Source organism: Gossypium arboreum, chromosome 13 (assembly GCF_025698485.1).
Source record: "Gossypium arboreum isolate Shixiya-1 chromosome 13, ASM2569848v2, whole genome shotgun sequence".
NCBI classification, from domain to species: Eukaryota; Viridiplantae; Streptophyta; class Magnoliopsida; order Malvales; family Malvaceae; genus Gossypium; species Gossypium arboreum.
This window is the reverse complement of record NC_069082.1, coordinates 91,813,768-91,840,972: the sequence shown is the minus strand read 5'-3', so window position 1 is coordinate 91,840,972 and position 27,205 is coordinate 91,813,768. Positions and strand designations below refer to the sequence as shown.

Here is a 27,205-nt window from a genome sequence, read left to right as displayed (position 1 = left end):
TTGGGACTAAACCGAGAACTTACGAACTTTTTACAACACTTAGAAAATTTTCTAGTTTTGAAGAGTCACACGCCTGTGTGGGTTAAGCCGTGTGGTCACACACGCCCGTGTGAATTGGGACACGCCCGTGTCCCCAGCCCGTGTAACTCTCTGTTTATGACATCAGCAACGATATAAGGTCACACATCCAAGTCACACACCTACGTGCTAGACCGTGTCCTCCATACGGATGAGACACACGGCCGTGTTTCTACCCGTGTGGCCCAGAAAATGGCTATTTACCAAGCCATTTGGCACCCTCGTTAGCACTTAAACATAACTTCAATGGAACTTTTTGTGGCAATTCCATATCGATATATTCATGCATAAGGCACCATACTTTACCTAGTTTAAACTTATCAACTTCATTCCATGATTATCGTTAACACGTTCTTACATTTCTTACTCATGCCAAGGTTTATCCATGGGCCAATTTAGTCACTTTAAAACCATCAAGTAATCTAGGGCACATTCGCAATTCATCCATACCAAACACACATGACCATACCATATGAAACCTTTAGCATATGCATACATATATGAATAGGTTTACAACCCAATAACCATTATGAGCCATATCTCATGGCCATATACAAAATGAATCCTATTCCATTATGAGCCAATACATTTGGCCAACTCAAATGACACATACCCAATTCACTAAGTCCCTATACATGCCATAGAATTAAAGTGCTTGAAATCATATATAACCTTCAAAAGCTGGATAGCTTGATAGAATCTCCGACGATCTCCTACCCAAGCTAGCTTACTAACACTATAAAATAAGGAAAAAGGAAGGGGTAAGCTATATAGCTTAGTAAGTACATATGAAAATAATAAGAGATTTATTGACATGTTTTTGTCATATTCTCACAACATGTTCTCAAGGTAACACAATCATAATTGTACATTGTAAGAGCCCAAATTTGACCGGGCTGAAAGTAGATTATGAATAAATAAATATTTAAAATGTCCATTAAAGTCTATTTACAAATAAACAGGCCTCAAAGCCTGGTGAGCCTAAAGCCCGTTACACTTGTAACCCAATCAGGCCTAAACTACCTTGCAGACCCACAAACACCCGTGAACCAATTAAACTAGCTAGCCCAAATTTAAAAAGCCCAATTGGTCCAACTTGTTACACCAAGGTAGGAAACCCTAGGGTTCCTGCCTTTCTCCTCGCGCCGCAAGCAGAAGCTTCCAGAAGCAATTTCAACGGATGCGTCCGCTCATCTCTCACGACGTTTCATTAACCCTCCATCAGCGTCGTGATCAGTGCACGTGTCTACACTAGCATGGTCACTGCCGGATCCCTCGCTCGATTGCCTGCAAGAAAAGGAAACAAACAGTAGATACGCGAAAAAGTAGAGTAGAAAATGGCAAGGAAATCACAGCACATCAGTCAAAGATACAATAGATAAGAAATCAGAGATTTCTTTCCTTATGTAACAAATCAGAAGGCTATAAAAAAGCCTTTGTAACCCTTGTAACAAACACGCATACAGAAATAAAAAAAGAGAATACAAGCAGTTTCAAAGAAAAGGTGATTTAACTTTTTTTCTTATTTTAGAACATATGCATGTATGTAAACTGTTTTTTAGCAAAAAATATAGATTACAAAAATACAAGGAAGAAAGTTACCTGATGAACGACGAGTGAAAGGAGGGTTTTTAAACCCTAGCCACCGTGTACGGTGGTCCTTAGGGTGGCGCGTGGGGGCGTGGGCGGTGTGTGGCCGACGGAGGCCAGAGCCCGGAGCTCCCTCCTTTCTCTCTTTCAGAGAGAATTCTTAAATTTTTTTTTTAAAACTGGTTTCAAATGATTTTAAGGCTAATAACCTGGCTTATATAGCCTTGACAAAACGGCATCGTTTTGTGACTCAGGGATCCGCGCGTTGACCCGATTACCCGGGGAGGATCCGCGCATTTTTGAGAGTTGGGTTAAATACCCAATTGATCCTTCTATCCCTTTTGTACTTACAATCAAACTTTATTTTATTTTATAATTTGGCCCATTATTTTATTTTAGTTTTAATTTAGTCCCTATGGCTATTAAATTATATTCTGGAAAACGTCACCGTTTTGGGAATAGGGTTATTTGCCCAGTGACCCTCTTTTATTTTGCGGGCATTTCAAATCGGGCCTTAATTCAGTTTTAGCTTTTTAAATTTTCCCGTAATTTTACAAAACTTTAAATTTGGTTCTATTTTTTATTTCTATATATTTTTATATTAATATTTGATTTATTTTTACTTTTATACATTAAAATTATTAAAAGTGTTATTTTATTACTATTATATATTATTTCCTCAAACTATTATTATTTTTATATATTATTATATTCTCACATATATTATATATTTATTAATTATTTATATATATATATATTGTTTTACATGCTATTTTATATTATATCTATTACATTTCTTATATATTTATATTACATTTTATTATATAATATTTTTATTTTTTATGTATATCATGCATCACCAATTATATTTTTATGATTACATTATATATATTGTTATTATTATTAAATCATATTTTTAACCCACACTATATATATATTTTTGTTAATTATTTATTTATTTACTATATATTATTTCATTTTAAACTAATATTGTTATATTATGAAATCTCTTACATACTCCTAAACCAATATTTTATCATATAATTACTATTCTTTTATTCTTGTTATCATATTATCTATTAAATAACATTTTAAAATGGTTATGAAATGTCTTGTTTTTAATTGTATATATTTTGTTAGCAATCAATTTTTTTATATATTAGTTCTTCTATCGTTTTATATTTTATGCATCATGTATGTGTTAAATTTATTTTTATTATAATTATATGATTGACACTATATTTCTTCTATTTGTATATCATACTTTATTTGATTATGTTTTTTTATATCATGCATCATTTAAACATTATTTCGTATGTTTATATACTTTGTTTATTCGTTTTCAATACATGCTATATATATCTTTGTTTGCATTTTTTGCTTTATATGTATTATTCTTTTATCGTAGTATTCATTTTTTATCTACCTAGTACGATAATATATTATTATGATTTATAATGTAATACAATTCTCCACACATCTTTAAAAGACAAGGCTCCAAAATTTTCAAAAAATATAAAGGCAATGCTTGATGTTTGGAAATTTCGAAAAGTAGTGCCTAACTTATTGGGTTGCAACTTTTCTCGTTAAGTTCGAATAGTCAAGTACCCTTCTAAGTTTTTAAAGGTTTTTAAAATATAAGTAACTATCTTGGAATTACAAAGTGATATGTCCTAACTTACTGGATGTAGCATTTTGTTGTTTCGAGATAGGGATTTCTAAAAGGCTAACTTATAGCCAATACTTTAAAGAGGATCACATCTTAAGATTTTTTTTTAATTTTCGACATGAAAAACATTTTGATAATCAATTAGGTACCAATTTTTTGGGCGTTACGAGGGTGCTAACCCTTCCTCGTACGTAACCGACTCCTGAACCCATTCTTTTGATTTCGTAGACCAAAACCAACGATTTTAGAACAAATGTTTTAAAGGTGATCCAATCACACCTAAAAGGTTGGTGGCGACTCCCATTTTCGTTTTTTTAAGTCGATTCCCATTTACCAAAACTCTATTACAAAATGGGTTTCGACAGCTTGGCGACTCCGCTGGGGACTAATAAGAGAGTCAAGCCGTGTAATTGATTATCTCTTGTCTTAATGTCGGAAATTAAAAATTTTAAAATTTAATCCTCTTTGCATTACATGTGTTTGTATTATTGCATGTGTTGCTATATTCTGATATGCATTGCATTTGCATGACCGTTGTGATCACACCCATAAGTGGGAGTGAGAAGCCACGCCTTCGTGAGGTTTTCGCCTCCGTGCAGGATAGTGGATCACTTTCGGGATACATCTGTACCTATGGTTTCGTGAGATTTTCATCTCCGTGTAGCCATAGGGAAATGTATTCCCCTGAACTGAACTCAATTCAAATGAGCCTATAATGGGTGAGGATCGAGGAATCTGCTGGTTTGGGTACCTCAAACTTTAGAAACAAACCACATATAGAAAAACCGTAAGAGCTCAATATAGATAGAATTATACTTAGGTTATCTTTGTGTTTATTAATATCATATGATACTGACTGTTTTCTTTCTTTTGTGCATGTCATTTTGCATTTAAAAGGTATCGATTCACGGTCAGTTTCTAAGTTAGAAGGTTTTATTATGGAGAACGGACTTCTTGATAGAATGGAGGGCAACGTTAACTTCCATAAATGGTCAAAGGAAACGCTGAAGGATACACATCAGAATTATGGGGTTACACTCGCATTAGCGTGGCGCAAAATAATCTCCAGGAGTTAAAGGAAATATGAGATCAATGGAGTAATAAAGCCAAGTAGTTGTTCTACAATAACTAAGGGGACTTGCAGTATTTACTTGACAGGAGGATAGATGAGCAGTTCAAAGTGAGTGTGGGAGTATTGATGGACACTTCTACCATTATAGCGTTTCTCTTTCATATGAAGACGGTTGCCATGTGGATGGTAAGGGTATTGGAAGGAAAGTGATTGATAGAGTGCATGAGACCTACAAAAATGAGTTGGATAGAAAGAATTTTGCCTATAATGGTAAAAAGCTCGTTTACTATAGGACCACTACCAAACAACAAGCATAAGTTTACTATGTTGCACTTATCAGAGACAATGGAAATGCAAGCCCTGATGGTCTGTCAAAATGGACGCAAAACAATAAGATTAAAGAAGACCATATCATTTAAAGACCTTTAAAGTAGAGATTAGCTATGCTACGAGGATACCCATACAAGTAATGCTCTGCGGGAGCAGAAATCTAAAAACTCTCAAGAAGTATTGAGGATATAGGATATCATTTTAAGGCAAGACATCTTGGAGCGATGATGCCCGCTTGTTCACCATTTTCTCTCGGGATAATCGAACAATTTCACGGTATTGGAGGAGGTGTCCCTAGCTGCACGGATTACCCCACAAGTGAGGTCGTAGCTCAAACTCAGGAGGTAGTTGATTATTTACAGACATTGGTGGTACAGGCTGACATATTGAGCACTAATATGAGATACAATCAGATCGTGGCTAAGAGTTTGTTTTAAAACTTTGGGCATTAGGGCGAAAGCGTATTTGTAATCCATTTATATGTAAAGATATTCTTTTTCTAAATAAAGTTTTCTAAATGAGATTGAATCGAGATCGATACCTTTTTGCATTCATGCATTTGCATTGCATTACATTACATCAAAGAAAAGAAGGTGTTGATTTGAAATTTGATTCCTAAATAGAATAGTTTGTCATAAGGAAATGAATTTCTTGATAAAGTAGATTATAGTGCGGTCGTCTGAATATAGTCCAAATAAACGATGAGAGAAAGCTGATAGTCCATGGAGGAATACATGATGTGATTGCCAGAGATTCAAGCCAACAAAGGCTATCCAAGAGCACGACAAGAGAAAGCTGGAAGTCCACGAAGGAATACATGACTTGATTACCAACGAAGATTATCCAAGAGCCGGCAATTTTTGATGAGTATCATGGAGATAAGCAAGCAAGAGATCGAGGCTCAGATTAAGCAGCAAGGAGCTAGCAAAGGCATCTTTTAGAGAATTTACAGGATTCGATCATGAAGAAAAGATCAGCGTTTACTTGGACTATGAAGGGCAAGACCACATATGTAATCTATTTTCATGTAAAGAAATCTGTTTTCTAGAAAAGTTATTCTAATGGAATTGAATTCAAGATCAACATCTCCTTTTCTTTTGCATTCATGCATTTGCATTGCATCACATCACATGCATTTAAATCCATAAAAAACCCTAATTAGTTAAAGTTATTAAAAAGAGAAAGAAAAAGAGAGAGAGAGAAGAGGGTCACGGCTGAGTTGAATGGGAATTAACGAAGTTCCCTTACATATCCCTGACTTTGGTGTCAAGAGGGATAGCTTACCCGGAGAAGGGGGTGTTTGGAAATAAAAATTATCCCATCAAAGTCATACATGAGGAAGGGACTGAACAAAAAAACCTTAAGGGTATTCACCCTTACGAACCGGGGAGTTCTCTGAACAATTGGACTGCGGAGGATCTTCCTGTAGTCTTTAGAAATTTTTCAGAGTAATTCTCGAAACATGTTTATTACTCTAGGGCCTAGGAGTAGTAAGATTACATTTGTGAAAATAGGCTTATGTTCATCTATTATTATTCAAATAAAACATAACTTTTACCAATTTAAAAGAGTATTGTCTCATTTTTATCAACCAATATTCCTTTAAATTCTAACAATTCTTATTCTTTTATTCATAGCACATAAACAATCATTCTCAAATTCATTCATTCTTTGTATATTCTTTCATACCCCTCACAGGTCTCTAGATATCAATGATATGAGCGCTAATACTGCCGCCCCTGATTTCTCTTGTGAGCAAGACATGTGTTTAGAGGAGCCTCAGGATTTTGAAGATGTTCAAGATTATGACGTATCTCTCGATCTATTAAGAATGGTAAAACAGGAGGAGAAACAAATCATGCCATATGAAAAAGAGGCAATAGAGAATATAGCCCTAGAGGAAGGGAAGAAGGTGAAAATTGGAACACTGATCGCTAAGGACACAAGGCGTAGCTTGATTGAGTTGCTTCAGGAATTCAAGGATATCTTTGCATGGTCTTATCAGGATATGCCCGGATTGAGTACTAACATTGTAGTACATCGTCTTCCGATAAGACAAGAATGTAGACCGGTCCAACAGAAGTTGCGAAGGATGCAGCCAGACATTGTCCTAAAAATAAAAGATGAGGTCAAGAAGCAGTTTGATGCAGGATTTTTACAGGAAGTGAAGTACTCTGAATGGGTAGCTAATATTGTACCTGTCCCTAAGAAAGATGGGAAGGTACGAATGTGCGTTGATTACAGAGATCTAAACAAAGCAAGCCCAAAGGATAATTTTCCTCTGCCACACATCGACACTTTAGTAGACAACACAGCGGGATATTCATTGTTCTCCTTCATGGACGGCTTCTCAGGATACAATCAGATAAAGATGCATCCAGAGGATATGGATAAAACTACTTTCATAACATTGTGGGGCACCTTTTGTTATAAAGTAATGCCGTTTGGGTTGAAGAACGCAGGGGCAACATACCAACGAGTCATGGTAAACTTGTTTCACGACATGATGCATAAGGATATTGAGGTATACGTTGATGATATGATCGCCAAGTCGCGAACAGAAAAAGAACACATTGAGGTCTTGAGAGGATTTTTCTTAAGATTGAGAAAATTTCAGTTGAAGCTCAATCCAGCAAAGTGCACCTTTGGAGCCAGATCGGGGAAGTTATTAGGCTTCGTAGTCAGTGAAAAGGGAATTGAAGTTGACTCAGACAAGGTTAGAGCCATACGGGAGTTTTCTCCACCACGTACTCAAAAAGAAGTTCGAGGATTCCTAGAAAGGTTGAATTACATTGCTCGGTTCATTTCACAATTGACTGAGAAATGTGATCCTATCTTTCGTCTCCTCAGAAAGCATAATCAAGGTGCTTGGGATGAAGAATGCCAGAATGCTTTTGAGAAAGTCAAGCAGTATTTGTTGAATGCTCCAATGTTATCTCCGCCTAGTCCAGATAAACCGTTAATACTATACTTGTCAGTGTTCAACAATTCTATGGGATGTGTGCTTGGTCAGCATGACGAGTCAGGGAAAAAGGAAAAGGCAATTTATTATCTCAGTAAGAAATTCACTGACTGTGAAATGAGATATTCACCAATTGAAAAGTTGTGCTGTGCGTTGATTTGGACCACACGGAGATTAAGACAGTACATGCTATACCATACAACTTGGCTCATCTCAAAATTAGATCCATTAAAATACCTGATGGAATCAACGGCTCTAAATGGAAGAATGGCGAGATGGCAAATTTTGCTTTCAGAGTTCGATATAGTCTATGTAAGTCAGAAGGCTATCAAAGGAAGTGCGGTGGCAGACTTCTTGGCCAGTAGAGCTTTGGAGGATTACGAGCCATTGAATTTTGATTTTCCAAATGAGGAGCTAATGTGTATAAAGAATCGAAGATTCTCCATGGAAGCTAAATTTTGATGGGGCTTCTAATGCAGTCGGAAATGGAATTGGGGCAGTCTTGGTATCCCCGAATGGTGACCATTACCCGTTCACGTGCAAGTTGGATTTTGACTGTACAAATAATATGGCTGAATACGAAGCATGCATCATGGGGCTCCAAGCGGCCATAGAAAGAGGCATAAAAACCCTAGAAGTATATGGAGATTCTGCGTTGGTAATCTATCAGCTAAGAGGTGAATGGGAGACAAGAGACCCTAAGTTGATCAATTATCGAATGGTAGTTTTGGGGTTACTAGGAGAGTTCGATGACATCACCTTCAACTATCTCCCACGAGATGAGAATCAGATGGCAGATGCTTTAGCAACCTTGGCTTCAATAATTAAGGCAAACAAAGAGGAAGAGATGAGACCAATTCAAATGAGTGTCTATGAATTTCCAGCTAGCTGTTGTAACCTTGAAGAGGAAGAAAAGGATGACAATCCTTGGTATCAGGATATATTGCGATATGTAAGAGATCGTAAATATCCAGCACAGGCATCCGAAAATGACAAACGAACCCTGAGAAGATTAGCTTGTGACTATGTTTTGGACGGGGATGTTCTGTACAAGAGAAGGAAAGACCAAGTACTTTTGAGATGTGTCGATGCTGTGGAAGCCAAGCTAATTCTAGAAGAGGTCCATGAAGGTGTATGTGGTACGCATGCAAATGGGTTTACGATGGCAAGACAAATCATGAGGTTTGGCTATTACTGGGCCACTATGGAAGGAGACTGTATCAATTATGCCAAAAAATGCCATAAGTGTCAGATTTATGGGGACAAAATTCATATACCACCCTCACCTTTACATGTCATGACATCTCCATGGCCATTTTCCATGTGGGGCATGGATGTCATCGGACCAATATCGTCGAAAGCTTCGAATGGACATCGGTTTATTTTCGTAGTTATTGACTACTTTACAAAATAGGTAGAGGCTGCTTCTTACACAAATGTTACTAAGCCAGCTGTAAGTCGATTTTTGAAGAAGGAAATCATTTATCGGTATGGAGTGCCTCTGAGGATCATATCCGACAATGCATTGAATTTGAACAGTAAAACGATAGCAGAGGTTTGCGACTAGTTCAAAATCAAGCATCACAACTCTTCACCCTATCGTCCAAAGACGAATGGGGCAGTGGAGGCTGCCAATAAGAACATTAAGAAAATAGTGGGAAAGATGATTGAGACTTATAGAGATTGGTATGAAAAGCTACCGTTTGCACTCTTGGCTTATCGAACATCTGTTAGAACTTCTACTGGGGCAACTCCGTTCTCGTTAGTTTACGGGATAGAAGCAGTTTTACCTATTGAAGTGGAAATACCTTCTCTCTGAATTTTAACAGAGATAAGGTTAGATGAAGCTGAATAGGTTCAGTCTCGATATGACCAGCTAAACTTGATTGAGGAAAAGAGGCTGAAGGCTATCCAACATGGTCAGATGTACCAGAAGCGTATGATGCGAGCTTATGATAAAAAGGTTCGTCCAAGAGAATTCCATGAGGGGGACCTTGTGCTAAAGAAAATCCTTCCCATTCAAAAGGACTTTAGAGGAAAATGGATGCCAAATTGGGAGGGGTCATACGTCGTGAAGAAGGCTTTTTCTGGTGGTGCATTGATTTTGACAGAAATGGATGGAAAGAGCCTACCCAATCCAGTAAACTCAGCTCAGTCAAAAAGTACTTTGTCTAAAAGCGAAAAGAATCCAAGGTGAAAACCCGCAAAGGGCGCCTTAAATTTTGAAAAAAAAATGGAGAGGCCGAGGTGAAAACCCACAAAGGGCACCTTGTGACTAAAGGGATTTTGAGTTGAAAACTCGAAAGGGCAACTCAAATTTTGAAGGGCATACAGTAACCTTGCTATATTTGACTTGACAGAGAGTGAGGAATAGTGTACATTGGGGCATCAACAAAGTACTTTGGATCTTTTAAACACATGTCGAACTCAAGAAAGGCTTCGGGGAACTAATGTATAGATGCTCAAGCGGCGATATTTAGAGCATCTGATCCTGTTTTCTATCTTTAGATTCTATTTCTTCTTAAAGATATGCTATCAGACTTATTTCCTTTGTACTGTTAACAATTCAAATCCAATTATTCTCAAAGATTTACTCATCTCCCGATATTTTTAAAGTATGTTGCATTGAAATAATGATATATGAACCAAAATATTTTCACAAACGAAGTTTTGCACATTACTTTGGAATTTCTAGATAAATACAAGAAACAAAAACAGGACAATTGTTTGAGAAATTCACGTAAGTAAGGGATGAAGGAACTCGAAGGATTTCTTTCTTCCAGTCCAAAAAGAAATGGATGATTCAATTCTTACAGACGTCCTCAATAGATCATAGCATTGGAGGAAGGCCTACAAGCTTAGTAAGAATAAAATTTTGAGAAAGACAAATGAAGGAATGAATGATGACACTTGAGATAGGGGTCATATTCACAGCACTTTGCATCATAACATGTTCGACTCATTTCAATCATAGCATACTTAGGCATAGGCACATACTCATCTTACAGGTCATGTCCTCTAGGGAACAATGAAGATCAAAGATTTCAACATGGCATCCCTGTGCTTATGGGAAACAAATTGAAGACAGCAGATCTAGACTTCAGACATTTATGCTGAAGCAGATCCAAGATGATTTGGTATTCTTGTGTTTACAAGAAACAAATCGAGGACATAGCAGATTTGACTCTTAGACGTTCTCAAATATAGCAGATCTAACCTTCAGATGTTTATACTGAAATAGATCCAAGATGATTTGATATTCTTGTGTTTACCAGGAACAAATCGAGGACATTGCAGATATGACTCTCAAATGTTCTCCAACAGACTCAAGATGGTTTGGCATCCTTGTGCTTACAAGGAACAAATCGAGGACATTGCAGATATGACTCTCAAATGTTCTCAAACAGACTCAAGATGGTTTGGCATCCTTGTGCTTACAAGGAACAAATCGAGGACATTGCAGATATAACTCTCAAATGTTCTCAAACAGACTCAAGATGGTTTGGCATCCTTGTGCTTACAAGGAACAAATCGAGGACATTGCAGATATGATTCTCAAATGTTCTCAAACAGACTCAAGATGGTTTGGCATCCTTGTGCTTACAAGGAACAAATCGAGGACATTGCAGATATGACTTTCAAATGTTCTCAAATAGACTCAAGATGATTTGACATCCTTACAAATCGAAGAAGCAGACTCAGTTTGATGGAAAGCAGATTGAAGATCATGGAACCGGTCAAATTTGAGTCTTTCTATGAGTCTTTGCTCAATTCCTATTACATAGCAATGAGCAAAGAGGGGCAGTTGTAAGAGCCCAGATTTGACCGGGCTGAAAGCAGAATATGAATAAATAAATATTTAAAATGTCCATTAAAGTCTATTTACAAATAAACAGGCCTCAAATCCTGGTGAGCCCAAAGCCCGTTACACTTGTAACCCAATCAGGCCTAAACTACCCAGCAGACCCACAAACACCCGTGACCCAATTAAACTAGCTAGCCCAAATTCAAAAAGCCCAATTGGTCCAGCTTGTTACACCAAGGCAGGAAACCCTAGGGTTTCTGCCTTTCTCCTCGCGCCGCAAGCAAAAGCTTCCAGAAGCAATTTCAAATGATGCGTCTGCTCGTCTCTCACGATGTTTCATTAACCCTCCATCAGCGCCGTGATCAGTGCACGCGTCTACACCAGCATGGTCACTGCCAGATCCCTCGCTCGATTGCCTGCAAGAAAAGGAAACAAACAGCAGATACACGAAAAAGCAGAGTAGAAAATGGCAAGGAAATCACAGCACATCAGTCAAAGATACAATAGACAAGAAATCAGAGATTTCTTTCCTTATGTAACAAATCAGTAGGCTATAAAAAAGCCTTTGTAACCCTTGTAACAAACACGCATACAGAAATAAAAAAAGAGAATACAAGCAGTTTCAAAGAAAAGGTGATTTAACTTTTTTTTTATTTTAGAACGTATGCATGTATGTAAACTGTTTTTTAGCAAAAATATAGATTACAAAAATACAAGGAAGAAAGTTACCTGATGAACGACGAGTGAAAGGAGGGGTTTTTAAACCCTAGCCACTGTGTACGGTGGTCCTTAGGGTGGCGAGTGGGCGCGTGGGCGGTGTGTGGCCGACGGAGGCCAGAGCCCGGAGCTCCCTCCTTTCTCTCTTTCAAAGAGAATTCTTAAATTTTTTTTTTAAAACTGGTTTCAAATGATTTTAAGGCTAATAACCTGGCTTATATAGCCTTGACAAAACGGCATTGTTTTGTGACTCAGGGATCCGCGCGTTGACCCGATTACCCGGGGAGGATCCGCGCATTTTTGAGAGTTGGGTTAATTACCCAATTGATCCTTCTATCCCTTTTGTACTTACAATCAAACTTTATTTTATTTTATAATTTGGCCCATTATTTTATTTTAGTTTTAATTTAGTCCCTATGGCTATTAAATTATATTCTGGAAAACGTCACCGTTTTGGGAATAGGGTTATTTGCCCAGTGACCCCCTTTTATTTTGCGAGCATTTCAAATCGGGCCTTAATTCAGTTTTAGCTTTTTAAATTTGCCCCGTAATTTTACAAAACTTTAAATTTGGTTCTATTTTTTTATTTCTATATATTTTATATTAATATTTGATTTATTTTTACTTTTATACATTAAAATTATTAAAAGTGTTATTTTTATTACTATTATATATTATTTCCCTCAAATTATTATTATTTTTATATATTATTATATTCTCACATATATTATATATTTATTAATTATTTATATATATATATATATATATTGTTTTACATGTTATTTTATATTATATCTATTATATTTCTTATATATTTATATTACATTTTATTATATAATATTTTTATTTTTTATGTATATCATGCATCGCTAATTATATTTTTATGATTACATTATATATATTATTATTATTATTGTTAAATCATATTTTTAACCCACACTATATATATATATATTTTTTTGTTAATTATTTATTTATTTACTATATATTATTTCATTTTAAACTAATATTGTTATATTATGAAATCTATTACATACTCCTAAACCAATATATTATCATATAATTACTATTCTTTTATTCTTGTTATCATATTATCTATTAAATAATATTTTAAAATGGTTATGAAATGTCTTGTTTTTAATTGTATATATTTTGTTAGCAATCAATTTTTTTATATATTAGTTCTTCTATCGTTTTATATTGTATGCATCATGTATGTGTTAAATTTATTTTTATTATAATTATATGATTGACACTATATTTCTTCTATTTGTATATCATACTTTATTTGATTATGTTTTTTATATCATGCATCATTTAAATATTATTTCGTATGTTTATATACTTTGTTTATTCGTTTTCAATACATGCTATATATATCTTTGTTTGCATTTTTTGCTTTATATGTATTATTCTTTTATCGTAGTATTCATTTTTTTATCTACGTAGTACGATAATATATTATTATGATTTATAATGTAATACAATTCTCCACACATCTCTAAAAAGACAAGGCTCCAAAATTTTCAAAAATATAAAGGCAATGCTTGATGTTTGGAAATTTTGAAAAGTAGTGCCCTAACTTATTGGGTTGCAACTTTTCTCGTTAAGTTCGAATAGTCAAGTACCCTTCTAAGTTTTTCAAGGTTTTCAAAATATAAGTAACTATCTTGGAATTACAAAGTGATATGTCCTAACTTACTGGATGTAGCATTTTGTTGTTTCGAGATAGGGATTTCTAAAAGGCTAACTTATAGCCAATACTTTGATACAAGTGAACCCAAATTTTCAAATACTTTAAAGAGGATCACATCTTAAGATTTTTTTTTTTAATTTCCGACATTAAAAACATTTTGATAATCAATTAGGTACCAATTTTTTGGGCGTTACGAGGGTGCTAACCCTTCCTCGTACGTAACCGACTCCCGAACCCATTCTTTTGATTTCGTAGACCAAAACCAACGATTTTAGAACAAATGCTTTAAAGGTGATCCAATCACACCTAAAAGGTTGGTGGCGACTCCCGTTTTCGTTTTTTAAAGTCGATTCCCATTTACCAAAACTCGATTACAAAATGGGTTTCGACATACATAATTCCACCATTTATTCATATTCCAGACAAACTGTCTACGCGAGTCATAGTCACTAAATTATTGATAACTTTAGCTACAAAATTCTAAATTAAGATCCGTTAAAAGAATTTGAAACTAGACTCATATATCTTTCTACTACAAAATTTTTAGAATTTATGGATTATCCAATAAGTACAGTTTATTTTTCAAAATTACCTCTGTTCTGCTATTTGACAGCTTCAACCTTTCTTTACTAAAAATTAATTATCTCACAGTACGGGGTTCAGACAATGTTCCCGTCTATTTCTCTTGAAAAATAGTCATATGAATTCTAACCTATAATTAATTTCATACAATTTTTAATGATTTTCCAAAGATAAGACAAAGGAACCCGACATCACTCTAGCCCTGTCTCACAGAAATCCAAATATCTCATAACATGAAATTCTTTTGCTTACGTTGTTTCCTCTATGTGAAAGTAGACTAGATAAGCTTTAATTTCATATTTTATTCAACCTCTAACTCAATTTCCATAATTTTTGGTGGATTTTCAAAGTTGGACTACTGCTGTTGTCCAAAACTATTTTAGTGTAAAATAATGATAACTAAGTTTATAACACATTTACAAATCATTTCAACCATCATGGTAAAAATGCATATTTATACATCATAAGCATAGACCCATAATCACAAGGTCATCACAAAATCATTCTCATGAGCATGACTTACTTATTTGCATCCTTACCAAAGGTGCATCATAAACCGAAATCATTTCTCATGAGTTTTGCACTCATACCTGTACCACTTGCAACATAATTATAACGTTTTTTAATCATGACACAATTTTTAAATCACCCATTGAACCAATTAAAATACTAAAGGATACCTGATAAGCCTCATATAAAAGGGTAAAATGCCAATGCCATGTCCCAGACATGGTCTTACACTAACTCTCATACATCGGTGCCGATGCCATGTCCTAGACATGTTCTTACACCGACACATCTAACAATGCCAATGCCATGTTCCAAACATGGTCTTACACTGGCTCGCATATTAAGGTCGATGCCATGTCCCAGACATGGTCTTACACTGGCTCACATAACAATACCGATGCCATATTCCAAACATGGTCTTACACTGGCTCGCATATACCGGTGATGATGCCATGTCCTAGACATGGTCTTACATTGACACATATCGAGACCGATGCTATGTCCCAGACATGGTCTTACACTGACTCTCATATCGCCATGGTCCAACCATGGTTTTTTCCGTCAATTCATCACGAGTCTTAGTCTGATTATACTCGACCCTGTATTTTTCTTAAATTGATCTTTCAATTCAATCTCATATTATCATGATTTGATAACAATTGTACGTAATAATAATACATTATATCATTTCTAATTTAATAATTGATCATTGTCAACTAACCATATGAACATACCTCGTTCGCTGAAATAATTAATTAAGTCGACTAACCCAACACTTTGTTTTCCCTCATTCTTTGTCCAGATCTCGTCTCTCCCAATCTATAAAATAACAAATTTTACTTATTTAGTCATCAATTTATACAATTTAGTCCAAAAATTCACATTAGGACAACTTTACACTTTTGCCCCTAATGTTTCACATTCTTGCAATTTAGTACCTATCACATAAAAGTGCAAAATTCATGAAATTAAACACAACCCAAGCTTAGCCGAATTTTTATAATTATTGCTAGCTGCCCATAAAACATACTTTGGCAAATTTACAGTTTTTCCCCTAAGCTTTCACAAAATTATGATTTTGCCCCTAGGCCCGTAAAACGATTTTCATCGAATTTCCTCATTAACCAAGCCTAGCCGAAACTGATTTAAGCTTATAGAAACTCTCAATTTCAATTTTTCCACACATTTATTACCTATTTTATAACCTTTACAAAAAGGTCCATTTTAGGTGGTTTCATGAAAAAAATCCTTTCACTAAAGTTGTTAATTAAACAACCAAGATTTATTTTCTTTCATAAAAATTCAGCAAACAAAATGAGTATTCACATGGCAAAACCCTAGACTCTCAACCATTTTATAAACTAGTCCCTCCATTAGTTAGCTTAAGCTACAAGGGTCATAAAGATACAAAAATTATCAAGAAAGACCTTCAAAAACACTTACTTGCAAGAGAACTAAGTGGCTGAAAGTTTCGGCTCTCAAAAGCCCTATGTTTGCAGCCATTTTCGGTGGATGAAGAAGAAAGATGAAAAGATGACAACATTTTTCCTTTTTGTTTTATTTTATTACTAAATAAGTCACCTAATGCCCACCAAATATTGACTTTTCAATTTCTTTGTCTCCATGTTCAGCCACTAATTTTTATTGATCTATTTGCTCACTAAGGACCTCTAATTTAGTGTTTATAGCTATTTAACAACATTAGCTTGTAGAACAAATCTTTCGTACTTTATGCGATTTAGTCCTTTTTCGTAATTAAGCACGAAATCGCTAAAATTAATTCACCAAAATTTTCATACACTCATATAATCATGCTATAACACATAAAATAAAAAAAAATTTCTCCGACCTCGGATTAATGGTTCCGACTAGGCCCAAAATCAGGGTGTTACATTATTTTTATTTATTGTAAATATATTTATAATATTATATATAAGTATATAATTTAATTTTTTTAACAATCTCATTATAGGTTTTGATTATATCTACTCTTTTTAACACAATGCCTAGAACTATCCATAGTCTCTCCTCAACCCACAAATAGGAGGATAATGCGCTTCAGCGCACTTGAATCCACATCCACCTGTATTGACAATAATGTCCATGACAATCGAAATAAGATTTAATCGACAAATATATAATTTAAATTGAATCCAACCTAATAATTGAATAACCTAATTCCAAATAATCTACCCCATCCAATCCAAAATTATATATTTTATTAATTTCATTTATTAAAATATAATTTTATATTAAATAGAAATAAACATTTGTGATAACTTTGGAATGCTTTTAAGGTCTTAAATATTTTGATGTTTCTTCGTAGGGCTAACATTTCAAGACCCAAAAAGGTTAACAAAAAATTGCACAAACATGAAGAGAAAAATTGAGTTAATTAACTTAACCAATTGAACCAATCAATAATAAGTGGATTTGATTAGGTCAGTTGACATAGAGATGTCAAAGGTTGATGAGTTAAGTGTATTATATATAAAAAAATCCATCGACTTGAGCGATTGATCATCGCTACCTATTTCAACTAGCATTACAACTATTCTTTTACTTGACTCATGTTCTTAACAAGGTTGGGTGATAGCAAGAGTTGTAGTTAGCCAATAAAGTAGGTTTTAAATTAGTATTCAAAAATCAAATTAAATTTTGCTAATATATGATGAGCAAAAAAAGTATTAACCCAAGGTTTAATTAGTTATGGTAACCAAATATTCGTTTTTGTCTTGATAATTCTCATAATAACGGGATTTTTTTGTACATAATAAAAGATAAAAAGGGAAAGATATTTTGAGTTTTGAAGCATATTTCGCTAGTCACTCCATTAGTAGCCTCCTTGAATAAAGATTCATGCTTATGTATTCCAATCCTCCTCAAAGATTTCTAAATAAACAATCTTTCTCCAGACCACAACTGCTCCTACTTAAGAATTCTCATAATGTCAATAACTCAAACGCTTCCATGAAGCAACCATAAAACTCATTCTGTACTCCATTTTCTTGAAGATGTCCTTATTTCTTGTATACAAACTTTTTACTTCTTCAAATTTGATATAAGCCACTAAAAAAATCTAATACAAAAGTGATTTTAGAAGAAAATGATCCATTTTATTACATATTTTAAACTTACAAACCAAATTTCCGTATAGCAAAATAATCACAACAGGCTCAAAACACGTCTGATACTTCCAGGAAGGAGGGGGTAAAACCGTAAAGCAGCTTCAACTGGAAATTTCAAAAAAAGAAAGAAATCAGACACCAACACGTGACAAACCATTGCATAGGGTTAAGTTGAAAAGATTCATGTTTTGTCTTTTTTCATTTTCATCGTTTCAAAGCCACCCACGAAGCCCTTCTTCTATAACCTTCCAGAATTATCTATCATCTAAATCCCTACAACCCGACCTTTTCTCTGTATTCTCTGTTCTTCAAATTTTCTTCGAAATTTTCCTATGTCTTGGATGAACCTGTTTATCACTGAAACCGCCATTTTTTTTTTGTTACTTGCCTTTTTTGTATTTCTAGATTAAGATTGGGTATTGTTTCAGGGGAAAATGGGCCGTTCAAGCCGCACGCTCTATGTGGGCAATCTGCCTGGGGATACTCGTATGAGGGAAGTTGAAGATTTATTTTACAAGGTTTTCTTTTCCCTTGTTATTCTTAAATCATCATCTATGTTCATTCTTGCAGTATTTTACTAAATAGTTTCAAAAGTTGCTCTACTGTGACCTATTTTTATAGTTTTAACTTTGGGTAGTGGAGATATGGCATAACTAGCTGTGTGAAAAAAAAAAAAAGAAAAAAGAAAAAAGAGGAAGAAATAATTTTGTTGGATTAATCAATTTTGGGTTTCCAAATTACTGTTTAACGCATTGCTTTATCTTGTTTTGGAGGTTTGCCGCTTGCTTAGTATTTTATGCTTTTATATTGCAGTATGGACCCATTGTTGATATTGACTTGAAGATCCCACCAAGGCCCCCTGGTTATGCATTTGTTGAGGTGAGTTTTAATATTTTGTGATTTGAGGCAAAGAATAATAGGAAATCAGTTTTTAGGTTTCAGTAATCTAACAATTGCATATTGCAGTTTGAGGATCCTCGTGATGCTGAAGATGCAATTCGTGGTCGAGATGGTTATAACTTTGATGGGAATCGTCTAAGGGTTTGTAGCTAATCTTGTTTAGTTCATATATATTAGTTTTATAGCTTTCTGCCTGCCTGATAATGGTTATGATTCTTTATTTTTAGGTTGAACTTGCTCATGGTGGGCGAAGACCTTCATCTGTGGATCGTTATAGTAGTTACAGTGGTAGCAGTAGCCGTGGGCCTTCCAGGCGCTCTGACTATCGTGGTATGTATAGTTTTCCAAATCATCTTTGTAGTTTGGCAAACTGCTGCTGTGTTCTAACCTCATAATCCCTTTATATGCAGTTTTGGTGACTGGTTTACCTTCTTCTGCTTCATGGCAAGACCTAAAGGTGAGTGTTATAACTATTGCTTGTTCTTTACTACTCAATTCCTTTTCTGTGCTTGTAATTTTTCCTTGATTGTTGCCTTTTCGCATGGCTTTGATCTACATATGTGTATGTATATGGGAAACGATGATAAATACTAATTATTAAATTAGTTGAAGTTGTGACATGGTCTATGCATCAAGGTTTTTGAAATGCATAAAAGTGTGTTTTCCGTTTTAAATGATTTTTTGTTTTATGACCAGGATCACATGCGAAAAGCTGGGGATGTCTGTTTCTCTCAAGTGTTTCGTGATCGTGGAGGTTAGAATCCTTATCATGCTCCTTAACGCATAAGGACTTCATTCCATAACCATAGGATGAAATAGCTTAGATTCCTCTGGGATTTATGTATTGCTTATCAACATGATGCATTGCAAGTTTGCTCCTGCACATGATTTGCTTCTTGTTTACATTTGTTTGACAGTTATCTTGAGGAAAAAATTATTTGACTTTTATATTAATGTTATTGCGTTTTCTTTGCAGGCATGACAGGGATTGTAGATTACACGAACTATGATGATATGAAATATGCTGTAAGCCACTGTTCTTTAACTTTGTGGACTTTTTAAGTTTTAACTTGTTTACATGGAGTTGGTATTTGTGTATACTTTAACCTAAAAGGCTATACTTCCTCTAATTAGCTATCTTGACTTGGCAGATAAGGAAGCTTGATGACTCTGAGTTTCGAAATGCATTTAGCCGGGCTTACATACGGGTATGTTTGGATGCATTTTAAGTCTTAGATCTATGCTTCTGTGACATTACTTGATAGCGTATCTAATTTTCTTTTTTTTCAGGTGAAGGAGTATGATTCAAGATATGATTCTAAGCGCAGCTACTCTAGAAGTCCTAGTCGTAGCCCATATAGTCGAAGCCCTAGTCGCAGTTATAGTTATAGGAGCAGGAGCAGGAGCAGGAGCAGGAGCAGGAGCAGGAGGTGAGTCTCCCTTCGTGAAAATATCTGCTAGAAGATTTACATTTCATCCCATTGAAGTTACCCTTAATTTAACCTATCTTACAGCAAGTCTCCAAGGGCCAAATACTTAACGGTATCAAGGTCTGTCTCACCTCGTTCCCGTTCAGTGTCACCTGCCCGCTCCTATTCGAGGTATGGCGTAAGTTTAATTTTTTACTTCTTCCTTTTTATGTTGTTGATGCTTTTTATTTTACTGCAATTCTGCATTTGTAAACTTTATAAGTGAACTTGGTGACATTCTCGTTTTCAATATTCTATGAACTTAAATATTCTCATTTTGTATGAACTTAATACCCAAGTCTTTCTATTCTTCTAGAAGCGAAATAACTTGCATGGTGGGATTTAATGCTGCTGCTCACTTTTTCTGTCTTTTTTACTTCGATTAAAATACTTGATTGATATTGTGTTCCTTTTCTTGAAGAGTCTTGACCTGTATTTTTCATGGTCTTTGTGTGATGTGAAACCTTTTACCGATTACTTGTAGTTCGGTTGGATGTCAGCTTTCGGCTTGGCAGAAAAAGGTGTGAACTTTAGTTATATTTTAGAGATAGAAGGGCTTAACACCGTTCTACTAGTTTTTACAAGTATCACACTGTTTGTCAAGCTCTAGCTGAAGCAAAACATTCCTTACAAGTACCTAAGTGTGTTTGTAAAATGGTTCTGGATGGTTGCTCCCTCATCAAATTTTGTGCTACTGCTTTCAAAATCATTTAAGTGTCCTAAAGGGGTGATTCAGCTCCCTATTGTAATCCATTCCTTGGTTTGTTTATTGTGAGCCACAGTTTCAGACTACTTCATTTGTAATATTTTCTTGTCTACTCTTTTTCCATTTCTTCTTCACGTAGTTTCCCGAATTACACTTTTCTTTGTTTAATCAAATATTTGGATTATCTTCTATCAAAATGGATTATGGAGTGTTATGTTTTTTAATCACCATTCTTCTTGGTATCAACTCGTGCCTGAGAATTTTGGACACCCATAAAAAAAACAGAGTTCTTCAAAATATTTTTGTTTAATGCGAGATCAAAGTAATTAATTTTCCACATTATAGAACTTACGTTGTCCTATTCTGTAATACGAACCCTTATTCTTTACCAGCCTGCAAATTACAGTAAAAAAATACATTTTTTTTCCAAACTGGAGAGGGTAATACAGTAAAAGGCTTACTTGGTTCGCCAGTTATCATACCTTTTTCATAAGGGTTCCCTTGTTTCCTTGCTAGATCTGGCTCTTTGCGGCAATCCGTGGATTGGATGTTAGGAACTTTGATGGGATGTGGTGCTCAAATGCCTGCAACTCATTTATTTTTTGGTTGAGGTAAATTTATTGTTGTTGTAGAGCACCTCCGGGAAAACCATTAAAGGTCTAAAATTTCTGATATGTGATGTATGGAGCGCAAAAAGAGCTAAACTGCATCAGCATGTCAGGATGAGTAGCGATTTTAAAGCGGGATGACTATGATTTAAGTGCTTTTACTTTTGCCACTCAATGCTTGACCATCAGGGTCTACTGTCACTCTTTGAATTTGAGGATATGCGTATCTGTGCCCCTATTCAGTGTGGTTTGATCTTTAGCTATCATAATAAGCTTGTAAAGGAAAAGATATTTTACTGAACAGTGAGATCATTAAGGTAATAGTTCTCCTTCCGCTGGTTGCTCTGGTTAAGATGGGTGATATATTCGTAATATGGAAGTGATGATGAGGCCTTGGGACCAAAAAAACAAAAAAGGTAGTAGAGGAATTTCTGGATATTGAAATCATTGTTTGTGGAACTTTTTGCAGATCTCGATCCAAATCCAGATCAATCACTCCATCTGTAAGTTGATTCCTACTTGTCTTTTGTTTTGCGAGGGAGCAATTGCAATAGTTTATCTTGTGTTGAAATCTTTATGCTTTGCTTGGATATGCAGCCTCGCCCATGGAAACGCAGTCCAAGTAGGAGCCAAAGTGTAACTCGTTCTCATTCACCATCTGTATGTTACTTGCCTTTCAGTTTCTCTTAATAATTCTCATCGTTCTTGCTTGGTTGTGATGAGTTTGTGTGTGGTTTGACAGGAGAAATCTGAATGATGAGATGGAGATGGAGATTACAAAGACTAGCTCTTGAGCATAAGAGTAGTTTAATATTTGGATGCCACCTATGATGACATTAAACCATGAACCACTTCTTTGTTGTTATAACATAATGGTTGGGACCTGATGTGTAATGGATGGGAGGGAGAAAACATTCTCTGGATCCACCAATTTTACAGCTTCTAATTCTAATATTATAAACATTACGGATTTTATTTTAGATATTTTCATTAATATTTTATGGAATACATTAAACTTAGATTATGAATATATCCATTTAAATTTAACAGTCATTAGAATTTTTAGCTTTCTGATTTAACTTGAAAATCGGAAGCAAGCTGTTTGTTTGTACTTTTAGTTTGGTTTGGAAAACTAGTTTATTTTAGAAATCAATGGTAAAATAACCTACACCCATCAAGTAAAGCTTAAATTCCATCTTTACCATCAAACGGTATTCTTTTTTCTTTTAATTATTTTATATCCTCAAAGCCAAAAGAAGTAGAGACCGAGTCAAGCACACCGCCAAGGCTATCATAAAGATCGTTTTCGGGTCACTTTAACACAGTTTTTCAGCCAGCCAGGATCCAGAGATTTGAGCATTCGTTCATCCGTCTCTCAAGCATACATAACATTATGGTTTCATTCATAGAAGATTTAGTTTGCTTCACCCAGGAGGGGGTATAAAGGAATAAAACACTATGAACGACTTTGTGAAGGTGGCCTCTCAGATCCAAGCCTCTGGCGGAAGCTGCATCCGGGATCTGAACCACTGGTGGCAGCCTCATGGAGTGCACCCCAACCTGGATCTCTCTCAACCTGGCTTAGTGAAAATGATGATAAATGGTCTCTTTCCCAAGCATGGAACTGAGATGACATAGGGTTTTCAGGCTCTTGAAAGCTCCGGCCACCTGAAGTACCTGATGGAATGAAATAGAAGCCACCCATATGGTCAGATGAAGAGGCCACTGGTCCAACATGACCATGACAATGACTTCTATGGCTGCCCAGCCTTCGGGAGCCAGAAACAATGGGTGTCCGTAATGCTGGCAAGCTGCTAGGGTGGTGGTGTTGATAGTATGCCTGAAGAGCTTGAACTCTATCACGAGCCCGGGCATTGCTACCAGGGTAAGGAGGGATAAATGAGGAAGCAACTGCAGTTGCTGTTCTAGTACCAGAACTGTGGAAATGCAGCATTTGAAATTATCAGCAGAGAAATAACAAAACCATTCTGTTTGATGTCTATATCCTTAGAAAATGTAACCCTCTTAACTAAATGTTTCTATATTTTGGAATGATAATTTTGTCCAACAAACGAAGCAACATTCCAAAAAATCAAGCTCTATGTTTTCTCAATGTCTTATTTAAGCCTTTTTTGGAGTTCCCGTAAGGACTGTGAGGAAAGAGAACATGATGTATTTTGCATCTTCCATAAAAGAACAAGCGAAAAGCAGTGAAAACTCAAATCAAATGAAAAGATTCCATTACTTTGGGCTATACCTGTGGCCAGCAACAAATGGATGCATAAAAGTTCCTGGTCTTGGCATATCTGAACTGTTCCTGGCAGACCTTTGACTGACAGGTGGAATTGAAGGTTGACCGGAACCACCAATTCGACGGTTAGATGTAGAGAATGGAGCGGAATGGTGCTCCCAACCTTGATAATGGAGATTCATTGCAGGAAAAGCATAAGATGGAGGTATCTCACTAGGCACAGACGGACCATTCCAGTGACTGTGGAAGCTAGAACTATCTGGAATAGTTCCACTGGAATTTGAGGAAGAGGGATGAATCGTTGGCCCAAAGTAAGCTATATATTGGCATGGATGAGTAGCAGAAGAAGAATGTTCAGCAAAGATAGCATGTTGTCCCAGTAACTCATGATCTGCATTCCAATATAACTCATATCAGCATATTAGGCCAGACACCTTCACTAATAAAACCCACAATAACAAGCATTACTTAATAAAACAAGGAAATATCTTACATGTTCTAGACGAAAACTCTCCCTGCCTGAAAAATAACAGAAGAAAATGACACATTAAGGAAAGATAATAGTTGGAACTTGACCACGGCAAACAAAACTAAGCAAACAAAAATGTAATGATGTGTAAAGAAATGAAAGGAGAATTTTACACGCGCCCATGGCACTAACATATTTAGGTTTGGGCATTTATTCATATAAATCTTACTAAAGAGGGCGCCATTTCACTGTTACTGTTCCAGCTGTTAAAATTAGGTCCATTTGTCTCGGACTAACTTAAATTCCAGAGCCTTGTTACCACAAATAATAAGCAGAGGATGAACCTTTTCTCAACTTCTAAATCAGTTTCTAACTAAGAAGATGCCAACTCTCTCCCAAAATTTCCACCAAACTCTCTGTCTCTCTCTCTCTTTATAGCAAAGATTAACCCTTAAAAAACAAAAAGCACAAGGTGGCAAACATTTGATGTGAAGAACAGACAACTGATCATCACTTCTCAGCATAGAAATTGAAGCAGAAAACTACTCCGATTCAACCTTTAATAAATGAGAAAATGCTTACTCAAATGATGAAGGAAGTTGTGCTAAGCTTCCAAATGGACACCAATGAACTCCAAATGACTACAAAGAAAAAGCCAAAATAAGTAAGCAGCAAATGGATTTCAACTCAACTCATCTGTCAGCCTAAAGTGTACGCAAATAAAGAAAGCAAACAACAAACACTAACATGGAGACATGATTGTATAGGTTTGCAAAGAACTTTCGGCAGAAATTATTGTACTTAAAACATACCTAGATGATGAAGATTAGTTTAAATCAGTGAAAGAACTTTGGTTTATTAACTAAGAGCTCAAAAAAAACACATATCACTCAATAAATCAATAAATAGGATGGTGGAACCGTAAGTAAGGCAATAAAAAGTCATTTAGGCATGGCATGAAGCCAGAAATTATATGTAAAGAATTCGCATAGCAATGTTACTCCATTACCATTTCAGAGAAACTTAGATCATAAATGTCGTCATCATGTGTCAAATCATCCACACTAAATTCTGGGTTTGAACGGCAACCATTGGCATAAAGCCATTGACCTTTTTCAATTTTTCTACAGTTGGGGCATTGCATGGCACCCTTTATATTGAATGCTGAACCAATGCAATCTGAAAATAATAATTAAAAAACATATAAATAATAAATTAGAACCTTAAAAAAAAGGATTTTAAACAATCATTTTCTTACACAGTCTGCCAAAAACAACAAATGTAACATACAGAATACACTAAAATCCTTCAAATTCAACTAATGTCCATCAAATTACCCCTCTCAAGCTGTTGTTCATCAAAATATATCGATAAAATCAGTGAAACTAAAGACATAAATTTTTTTCTTCTAACTTGATACCCTTCGACACTAATAATCTGGGGAAACTGATTGCAATACAACATTCACTCTGATCATCCAATCAGCCAAAGCAATAGACCCACAAAAATGAACAATTTATTGGAATATCTAAAATCCATTAGATTGCGTCTCATTCAACTAGTTATGCTTTTCTATGAAGCTAAACTATCATATCCAGCTAAAAGAATAGCAAAAATTGAAAAATTAAAAATAAGAAGTTCAAAAGTTCTCATATACATGATCAATTAAAGGCATCCGTGAAATTAACTGAGGAAAATTGAGCCCAGATCTTCAATCCCTTTTTTTTTTTTTTAGAAAAGATTTCTTGACAAAATCAGCTGCAAAATCTTGAGAATTTTGACTCACCCAAATGAAATTGATGACCACATTGAAGATTAGCCCACGATCGATCTCCATTATCAGTAACCGTTTCGAGGCAAATCGAGCATGAAACCGAGCCGAAAGACTTCATTCCATTTCTGCAATCAACATTACCGCCACCATCACCTCCGTCACCGTCTTCCACCACTACATCATCCACACTATTGCTCCTTAATCCCATAATTAAAACAGTTATAAAGTTAAAATTAATACACCCCCGGAATCTCAAAACCTAAATTACCTAAAATTAAGAAAAAAGAAAGGTAAAATTCAGCCCCTCTTCCTCCTCCTCCACCTCCTCAATTTACTAACACAACCTCCGATTCCAACCAGATAAAATTACTAAAAAAAAAAAAAAAAAGAAGAAAAAAGACTCGTCGTCTTAAATTCCTTTATTGATTGACCATAGAAGAACAGAATTTAGATTTTCCTTTTTTGGAAGGCTTACGAGAAAAATGAGAAATTAAGTTGAACTCTTATTTTTCTTTTTAAATGTCCTTCTATTTCAATTTTTTTTCTCTTATTTTACAACGTTTTCGTTTTCCTTCTTTTATTTTTAGAAATTTTTATTTAAAACATGATAGAAAAGAAACGTTATTTCCTAAAAATAAATTTTTAAGTTTAAACTATTCAATTAGTCATCTAAATTTTAAGATAGCTTTTATTTTGGTTACTCAAAAAATCTTTACAATTTCATCACTACCGTTAGAGAAGGCTTTAATTTTAATTACTCAAATGTTAAAATTCTTATCACAATTGAGGAACATGTCAAATCATTTTCACATTAAAAGAAATTATTTTTAAAATTTCTTTAAAAGATTAAAGCAAAAAAGCGATAGAAACTAAGATGATATGTAAAAAT

At 35.1% G+C, this 27,205-nt stretch overlaps 2 protein-coding genes and 1 long non-coding RNA gene across 5 annotated transcripts; 1 reads left to right on the top strand and 2 right to left on the bottom strand.

Moving 5' to 3' along the window:
• Positions 1-15,615: 15,615 nt before the first annotated feature.
• LOC128286532 (uncharacterized) lies at positions 15,616-16,552 on the bottom strand. Its single transcript, XR_008277137.1, has 2 exons — positions 16,455-16,552; positions 15,616-15,830 (listed from the first exon to the last, which is right to left on the bottom strand). It is a non-coding gene; the product is annotated as an uncharacterized LOC128286532 (long non-coding RNA).
• Positions 16,553-18,163: 1,611 nt separating this feature from the next.
• Positions 18,164-22,846, top strand: LOC108464511 (serine/arginine-rich splicing factor SR30-like). 3 transcript variants are annotated; one of them, XM_017764854.2, is made up of 14 exons: positions 18,164-18,304; positions 18,568-18,657; positions 18,953-19,018; positions 19,106-19,180; positions 19,267-19,369; positions 19,450-19,496; positions 19,736-19,793; positions 20,016-20,065; positions 20,191-20,247; positions 20,330-20,469; positions 20,554-20,640; positions 22,292-22,325; positions 22,420-22,482; positions 22,565-22,846. In XM_017764854.2, the coding sequence occupies exons 2-14, from the start codon at positions 18,574-18,576 to the stop codon at positions 22,577-22,579; spliced, it is 879 nt and encodes a 292-aa protein (XP_017620343.1). In that variant the 5' UTR covers positions 18,164-18,304; positions 18,568-18,573; the 3' UTR covers positions 22,580-22,846. The 3 variants fall into 3 exon arrangements, 2 of the variants coding, with proteins under 2 accessions (XP_017620343.1, XP_052879889.1); XR_008277237.1 differs by lacking the exon at positions 18,164-18,304 and adding an exon at positions 21,731-21,825 and having other exon boundaries at positions 18,317-18,657; XM_053023929.1 differs by lacking the exon at positions 18,164-18,304 and having other exon boundaries at positions 18,317-18,657.
• Positions 22,847-23,019: 173 nt separating this feature from the next.
• LOC108461356 (E3 ubiquitin-protein ligase RFI2-like) lies at positions 23,020-26,977 on the bottom strand. Its single transcript, XM_017761187.2, has 6 exons — positions 26,329-26,977; positions 25,552-25,721; positions 25,125-25,183; positions 24,567-24,592; positions 24,080-24,464; positions 23,020-23,759 (listed from the first exon to the last, which is right to left on the bottom strand). Exons 1-6 carry the CDS (start codon positions 26,522-26,524, stop codon positions 23,279-23,281), a joined length of 1,317 nt encoding a protein of 438 aa, XP_017616676.1. The 5' UTR covers positions 26,525-26,977; the 3' UTR covers positions 23,020-23,278.
• Positions 26,978-27,205: the final 228 nt, after the last annotated feature.